Source organism: Atta colombica, unplaced genomic scaffold, assembly GCF_001594045.1.
Source record: "Atta colombica isolate Treedump-2 unplaced genomic scaffold, Acol1.0 scaffold146, whole genome shotgun sequence".
Taxonomy (NCBI): Eukaryota; Metazoa; Arthropoda; class Insecta; order Hymenoptera; family Formicidae; genus Atta; species Atta colombica.
In genome coordinates, this window is record NW_017259235.1 from 715,628 (window position 1) to 724,515 (window position 8,888).

General features: G+C 27.7%; 3 protein-coding genes across 3 annotated transcripts in view; 1 reads left to right on the top strand and 2 right to left on the bottom strand.

Annotated features, from left to right (window-relative positions):
• Window positions 1-671, bottom strand: part of LOC108685114 (protein tamozhennic) — a 2,938-nt gene extending 2,267 nt beyond the window's left edge. The window contains exons 1-3 of the mRNA XM_018189767.1: window positions 535-671; window positions 409-465; window positions 1-137 (exon numbers count right to left, since the gene is read on the bottom strand). The exon at window positions 1-137 is cut by the window's left edge and continues 2 nt beyond it. Of these exons, the coding sequence (XP_018045256.1) occupies window positions 1-129 (129 nt within the window). The 5' untranslated portion in view covers window positions 130-137; window positions 409-465; window positions 535-671. The remainder of the gene's footprint in view (window positions 138-408; window positions 466-534) is intronic.
• Window positions 672-2,480: 1,809 nt separating this feature from the next.
• On the bottom strand, window positions 2,481-5,226 carry LOC108685141 (DET1- and DDB1-associated protein 1). The gene is made up of 4 exons (XM_018189802.1): window positions 4,936-5,226; window positions 4,558-4,696; window positions 4,408-4,469; window positions 2,481-3,270 (listed from the first exon to the last, which is right to left on the bottom strand). Exons 1-4 carry the CDS (start codon window positions 4,936-4,938, stop codon window positions 3,163-3,165), a joined length of 312 nt encoding a protein of 103 aa, XP_018045291.1. The 5' UTR covers window positions 4,939-5,226; the 3' UTR covers window positions 2,481-3,162.
• Window positions 5,227-5,800: 574 nt separating this feature from the next.
• On the top strand, window positions 5,801-8,403 carry LOC108685144 (TBC1 domain family member 31). Its single transcript, XM_018189807.1, has 4 exons — window positions 5,801-7,168; window positions 7,245-7,714; window positions 7,785-8,002; window positions 8,135-8,403. Exons 1-4 carry the CDS (start codon window positions 5,801-5,803, stop codon window positions 8,401-8,403), a joined length of 2,325 nt encoding a protein of 774 aa, XP_018045296.1.
• Window positions 8,404-8,888: the final 485 nt, after the last annotated feature.

The following is an 8,888-nucleotide window of genomic DNA, read 5'->3' on the forward strand; positions in this document are numbered from 1 at the left end:
CAATTTATGTCGTTGTTGTAATTTTAAAGGGCTATCATCTGTTTGCAGATACACCAAATGACTCTGTTCCAATTTCATACTAATCTCATGTAATCTGTCTTTGCCTCTCATTATTATATCATTCGCCATTTTTATTCCTAAAATTATAACATAACAAATGAAATTTATAACTATTTGTGACAAATATAATGAAATTGTTAGCCTTTATACATGTTGTAGAAAAATGTACAGGTTGTAGAAAAACTAAAAAACACTATCGTTTCTTGAAATTCTGGTGTTTTAGAAAATTGACAGCTGATGGAAATTTGCTTAAACTATTTGTAAAACTTTCCTAATAAGATGTAATGATTAAGAACAACGAATGCCGTATAGAAATAGTCAGTATTTATGCTGGTATAGATTACCAACCTCTTAGAAATCTGATTTTGGAATAGATTCCCGATTCAAACTACAACTAGCTCCAACCTAAAAATAAATCCTATATTTAGTAATGGAATCACAGCTCTGTAAATAGGCCAATAATTTTGTGATTACTTGACATGTAGCGTGATTTCCCATCTCAAAACACGAGCCATCGAATTAGCTTGATGCAATTTAAACGACGTATGCATATCTTTACATCTCTATAAATAATAAATATTGTTCGCAAATTTTTTTTCTTTTTGGTTATGTTCGCGTTACATCATGCACAGAATGTGCGAAGATATGAGATGTATATCTTTGAAATTGCTTTTTGTATATATATATATACACGCACCGCCAGGTGGAAATTACACGAACCACAGATGACTTCCTCTTTGAGTTTCTCTCTCTCTCTCTCTCTCTCTCTCTCTCTCTCTCTCTCTTTCGGCTTTAAAAGAGAAATATCAGATACTGTATTATTTCATTGACTATTAAGCATTTAAAGATAAATTTAAGGACGCCTTAAGTACAAGATTATGAATATGGGCAAGAGTTTTATGCCTCGCGCTTAAAGTCAACGAAAGATTGGTGCAATCGAATCTTAAGTAATGTCTCTAATGCCTGTATTCAGATCTTATACTTAAAGTTTCCTTAAATTTATCTTTAAATGCTCAGCAGCCAATGAAATAATTCGTAGAGCATCTAAAGATAAATTTAAGGAAGCCTTAAATATAAGGCTTGATTATGAATACGGGCATATAAATACAAGTATAAGTAATGTCTGCAGCCTTCAAAAAGTCCAAAACTCATTTTTTGAAGTAAATTACATAGTTATTTCTATCTGTAAAAAATAGACAACACGAGAAAAATATGAATTGATTTATTGATAAACTTCCGTTCTATCATCGACTCTACCGAGCCATAGCTTCTGTATTCGATTCTGTATTTTCAAACAAGGGAATCGATTCTATATCTTGAAACAAGGTGAAAATTACAAAAATGAGCAAATTTATTAGATATTGCCCAATGAAATTATTAGTATTCTAATAAATTCGCTCATTTTTGTAATTTTCACCTTGTTTCAAGATACAGAATTGAACCCCAGGAGATTCTGGGAGTCGATTGTGTATCTCGAAATGAAGTGAAAATTATAAAAGTGAGCAAATTCACTAGAATATTCATAATTTCAATTGGTCAATAACTAGTGAATTTGCTCACTTTTTGGCATTTTCATCTCATTTCAAGATACACAATCGACCCCCTGTATCTTTCAAGATATAGAATCATTCCCAAGAATCGATCGCCTGCATTGGACGCGGAAATACTTGCTGCGCAGCAAATATGATGCGATATATAACAATAACAGCTTACAGTTCCTAATGTGTTCATTGGTTACCGCGTCTCATTTTGTCGCGCGGCAAGCGTTTCCGCGTCCAGTGTGTAGGGGCTCGATTGTATATTTTGAAATGAGGTGAAAATTACAAAAATGAGCAATGATTATTAGGTATTGACCACTTAAATTATAAATATTCTAGTGAATTTGTTCACTTTTATAATTTTCACCTCATTTCAAGATACACCCCCAGGAGCCAATAGTTCTATCACAGTAGGCCAGTATAGCTACGGCCCTAATGTTGATAGTTTCTCTGTTGTGGCGCTTATTTTCTCTAAATTCTTTAAAATCTTATCAACATATATAAAATAACGAAACATATAATAATTATTTATTTAGTTTAAAAAATTATGTACACATATGTACACATACACACACACACACACACACACACACACACACACACACACACACACACACACACACACACACACACACACACACATATATATATATATACCACAATCAATATTAATACATTTGTAATATGCTCAATGGCCGATATTTAGAGTTGAATTCTTATATTTAAAACTGTCTTAAGTACAATCTTAAGATGTCATAAACCAATTGCAATTACTTAAGATGATCTTAAAAGAACAAATCATGAATATCGGCTAATAACATACAAGAGATATGATATTTCATTATAGGGATCTTATAAGTTTTTATTGCAACACACAAATAATATCTATACATACAAACAATTTATTTGAAATGGTAATTCCTTTAATACAATTATTACATATTTATTATTGTTATTTAATTATAACTAATTTTATAATTTAGTTGGCAATAGATCAAATAATATAATAAATACTGTGTAAAAAATTTATAAGTTTCTTAAAACAAGATAAATGCTTTAAAAATTTGAAATAGTAATAACTTGTCTTGCATATACAAACATGTATACTATCTCTTTTAAATAAGTTTCACTTTCCTAATAAATAATTTATATGAAAAAAGATAATAAATAATTTCTTGGAAGGAAAAAATATAAACAATATTTAAATATAGTACAATTGCTGTTTCAATTACAATTTCTATGTGAAGTAATATTTAACACAATGATTTAACAATTTAGATGGCATAAAAAAAAAGTGGATATTCAAAATATATCACGATATAAATGTATGAAGCACATCATTTCATCATATTTTGTAGTCTTTTAAATTTTTTAACAAAATCAGAATAAAAAAAAAATTAATTTACTAAAAAATATTGTCAAAAAGGACATATTTTACTTTTGTAAGTTTAACCAATGATATACCTTTATATAATACCCATCAACATCATGTTCGTTAGGAATAATTAATTTATATCGTGTATAAATCATTAATTATCCAATATTTTCATATGAAAAACATATTTTAAAGACTGTTATTCAAATCGAGACGTGGCCTTTTACTGCGTACTGTAGATGCATCATCCTGAGAATCACCATTGGTAGACAAAAATTCTCTCTTTCTATCTGCATTCTGTAGAGTTCCATATTTGTGATTAAAAATATCCATAAAAGTATTATATAATAAACATGTTTAGCAATACTTGTATGTAATATTATTAATTGTTAATATACTGTTGAATCAAATGATAAGACACCTTGCTACATCGTGAATGTCTTTGTATCTATTATATAAATAAAGGAAAAGAAGATAACTATACTATAATACTATAATAGAGACAAACTAGAAAAATCTGTCTTGGATATTTCCAAAATGAAAAAAGAAATTTTTAACAAATAAAATGTCGATATTATTTAGAAATTTCTACATATAAATTTAAGAAAAATTAATTATAAAATAATGAAATCATAAAGTACATTATGGTTTATTCTATTATCTTCAGATCAAAAGAATATATAGATATATATCATATTCATTACTAAAAAAAAATGTTGATCTGTTAGTAAAAAGTTTGGAACTCTATAAATAGATATTGCTAAAATTTAATAATACTTGAATTATATTAATTATAGAATTATTTCCAAAACAGTAATAGACAAAATTACATATTTAAGCACAATAATACAGACAATAAGTTATACTGTAAATTATTTTAAAGCTAAGATATATACTTAAATCTTATAGAAAATGCGTTTGAAATACTTAATAAAACTATATACAAAATGAAAACAATAATGATCCTAACAAAGTGAAAATCACAATTTTATTGATCCTGAAGATCAAAATTCTTTAACAAACCAAATATGAGTTTATCTAATAAAATGATTAAGGTAATTTTTTTTACAATAAAGGCAGACCTATTAATTATTAATATGAAAAGAATACTTTTATTTAATTACAATGTTTTTTGTTTTTTAAGGAAAGAATTTCATAATTTTGCTCAATTTAGAATTCATCATTTTTTTCAAATTAAAAATTGATTATACTATCCATTTATTTTACATGATTATTATTTAAGATAGTATTTCTATTTATTATGTTATGCTTAATATACGTGCAAAGTAGTATTCTAAAAATTTTCATAGTGTCTTATCATTTTGCAGCAATATACACACACACACACACACACACAAACATACATACATACACACACGCATATATATATATATATATATATAAATGCAGTATATGTTCTAACTGCTCCTTTACCTTTTTATCCCATTGTTGATGAAGATACCTCAATAAAATGGTGGTTTTCTCAGTAACTATGACTGTAAAAATAAAGAATTTAGCTAATATGTTAAAATATCATCCATATACTATAATATACTTATATATACTTATACAATATATACTTACTTTGTTCGGAAGGATAATCCTTAGTAGGAAGATAAACTGATGGCCTCTTGACACATGTCCGATTTCCATTATCAGTATGAAAATTTGCGAAATTGTTTTCATCATGTGATGGAAGGCCTTTTAAAAATTCAGCAACAGACTACAAAGAGATATTCATACAAATTTTATAGAAGCAAGATTTGATAATATTATATTTAGGGAGAGTATTACAGAAAAGATAAAATTCAGTAAAAGAATATTTGAGACTTTGAAATATATATTATTCATTATAAACATTCCTTGCACGCGCTTACAAAATCTAGAATATGGTACAAATATGTGATAAAAAAATAACATAAAATAAAATAGCAATTATTTATACATTTGGATCTTTCTCACCATTATAAGTAGACAATCTGTTGACTGTTAGATTTGAGATTATTCACATAAAAAAAAGACTTTTAGGCGATTTAATTGATACGAGACTATCATCGTCAAAATCGCCATCGAATATCGCGTGCAATGAGAAGGTATTCGCCAAACTTATTTCATACTTCTCACATTACGGCAAAATAACATTTATATTAGAAATAACACACAAAACTGCATCTTTATTGTTTAATGTCTATTACCATTTTTTATTAGATTCTATGTTATTTACTACTCGATAACTAGAGAGAAATGAAGTTAAATAATTAAACCGATGGATAAACACAACAGATTGAAACACTATTATTTTTCGATGAGTTTTGGAACGCATGTGTAAGGTCCTGCATACAATAGAAGGAATAAAGAATTAGTAATAAAAAATAAACGATTTTAACCTATCAGAAACCGTATATTCTGATATATCCGATTTCTGATAGATTAGAATCATTTATTTTTTATTCTTAATTCCTTATTCTTTCTATTGTACGCAGGACTTAATCCTACAAATATTATAAGGATAATTACATAGATGGCGACATTATTGTATCGGTACTGTTAGGTTAGGTCTCTCTAAATGTATCGGTTTCTGTCGGTGTCAGTTTCTGTATGAAAAACTATTTATTTGATGTTATTGATTGACATAGACAAGTAGATATAAATTGTACACATATTGCGTAAAATATATATTACATTTAATTTGAGACAAATGTTATTTTGCACGATTGAAAAAGAAGAATGGACAATTAATAAGAATATAAAATATACATTCAAAAAGATCTTTGAAGAAATCACGATAATTGTATTTGACTTTTGCTCATGATTACGTGTTTGTATTATGTATAATAGTGGCTGGAATAAATTAATTAAAAGTAACGACTGTTACAAATATGAACCTACAAACAATGTCAAGAAAAAATATTGTCTTATACAAATGTCTTTCAATCACGACGAAGAATATCTGATTGTAGGAGACACCAAAGGATACTTACATTATATTGAATTGCTTGGAGATGTTCCATGTTACAAAATATTAGGAAATATCGGGCGACCTACCTTTCTAACATTTAATCCTATATGTACAGAGGAAATATTGATAGGACTTGATACAGGTGACATAAAAATTTGGAAGCTTTATACCGATATCAATGAGTTTTCCTTGTTATCTGGTCACAAATTAGCACCAACACATGTTTCCTTTTATAAACATCATTGTCTGACAAGCTCTCGAAACGAAGTAATAATATGGGACCTAAACTCTTATAATAAAGTTCATCAATTAAATGTTAGGATAAAGAACGCTATCAAGAAAGCTGCCTTTTCTAATGTGGGTCATATCGTCGTGTTATATCACAATGACACTATGCAGGCTTGGACATTGAGACAGTTGCATAAGGATATTAAAATCGATACAAAGATATTTGGAATACGTTATATCAAAGATTTTATTTTTACGAAAGATGGAAGAGCTATGATAATGGGTGGTACAAGAAATATAAGCATTCTTAATACATATGATTGGAGTTTATTAAGGAAACTTTGTTTGCCTAATAATTTTATTGAAGCAAAACAATTGTCTGTTGTTCCATGTCCATTAGATGGTGGAGCAAATAAAATCCTTGCATTTCTATCCTCGAAAAACATGCTTCAATTTTGTGATATAAATGCATTAACTTTTCTTGAAATACCTATCTCTATTGATAGGATTAAAAAATTTGTAATTTCACCTACTGGTAAATATATAGCATACATAGATCAGGAAGGATGTTTAAACATAATGCATACAGACAAAATAATTTCAAAAAAATCTCTTCAACCTAACAAATTGTTAAAACCATATAGAGTACATGCGCACAAAATAAGTGATCATTTGGAATGCGTTAGACAAAACATAAAGCAAGAATTAAATATGAAACGATTAATGCCTATTTTGAAAGAATTTGGAGAATATCCAGAGAAATATCGTACATTAATTTGGTCCACTATTTTAAAATTACCAGCTAATAAAAACGCATATATTGCCTTAACAAGTAAGGTAACACATGAAAGATTTGCATTGAATATTTTAAAAAGTCTTCCTTTGGCAGATAAAAGCAAAGCATCGTTGTTAGCCATGACAATAGATTGCTTGTTGCAATGGTGTCCTCTTCTAATACAGTGTCTATTTCTTCCCAACTTAATTTTCCCATTTCTTATGACATTTCAGGTATCTTCTTATTTTATTTTAGACAGATATTTTGTTTAGCTTAAAATGCAAAGTAAGATATATTTATTTGTTTCAGAAAGATCCCTTACTTGCCTTTGAGTTAATTTTAAGTATACTACTAAACTATTGCCAAAAGTGGTTTGAATACCATCCTTTACCACCATTGAATATTTTGGGGATTATTGAGAATATCCTTCTAGAAGCTGATCCTATATTATTGAACATTTTTTGCGAACATGGAATCACAAGTAGAGAATATGCATGGCCATTACTTCAAACTGCAATGAGCGAAGTATTGTCAGGAGACGAGTGGTTGATTTTGTGGGATCATTTAATATCTTTCCAAAAACCTTCTATGTTATTGATATGTGTTGTTGCATATAATATTTTTTTGAAAGAAAATATAATTTCTTTATTAAAGTCATCTGAAGATATCAAAGCGTTTTATAACACTCAAAGTCATATTAGAGCCAAGGATTTGTTAAAGATCGCGAGAAAGCTAGATCAAAAGATATCAAAACGAATACATCCTAATCATTATTTGAGGTAATACATTCTAATATCACACAAATTGATTACATATATATATTAGTACTAATATTTAAAATTATTTCAGGGATGAGCTATTACAATTAAATCATAGCGGACCCTATCCTTCATTTATATCAGAATATCCAAAATTTCTTATTGAAAATCTTGCAGATTTGGAAAAATTAAAAATGCAAGAACAAAATTTACAAGAATATAATTGTAGAATTGCAGATTTTGAAAAGAGAAGATTATATGCAGAGACTGAAGCTTTTGTAAAGCAAATTCATGAAGCAAGAATAAATGGTAAAATATATTCAATCTATATTTTTTTTCTTTAATTCGTTATATTTTCAGTAACATCCTAATTTCACTAATTTCATAAATTTAGTCAAATTGTAAATATTGCAAAGAAATAATTAATTACTCATATTTCAGAGGTAGAGAAATGTTTTCAAGAACATATTAATAATTTAAATTGGAAATGGCAGACTTTGTTACCATATACAGAAAAAGAAAAATTCTGTTTTCATTTATATAAAAATTCTGATAAGAAATCTGAAAGGAAACAAGAATATAATAATTGTAAGATTGTAGAAGAAATAGTTTCGAATGAAGATGCTAATTCAAGAAATTATAAAAAATTACAACAAGATGTAACAAAGCTTGAGTGTGAAGTACAAAATTTCTTAGATTCGCTGAGATAACTCGAGGATGGATTAATTAAAGTTGCTAAGAATTTTAACAAAATAAAATTTTAATACAATGGTACAATAGAAATATATTTTAATTATATCATAATTATATACATTTCTTGACGAAATTTATTTGTATACTTTTTATAATCATTATATTTACAAATTTTACATTATATAATAAACAATACATAAAAAATTATGCATAATATGCACACGCACGCACGCACACGCGCGCGCGCACACACACAGAATGTCTCGGATCTATGGGATCCTCTCTCGTGAGTAAATAGAAGACTTTGACTTAGTTCAGTCCACTTTATCTGCTCACGAGAATCCCATAGGTCGAGCACACCTTGTATATTTATATTTATATAAGTATATATTATGTATAGAAAAATATTTTAATGTATCAAGAATACATGATCTAAGAATATATGTATCTTGTTGCATTGTTAAAAGTACATAATTTTACATTGATTATCTTGTTCGAATAT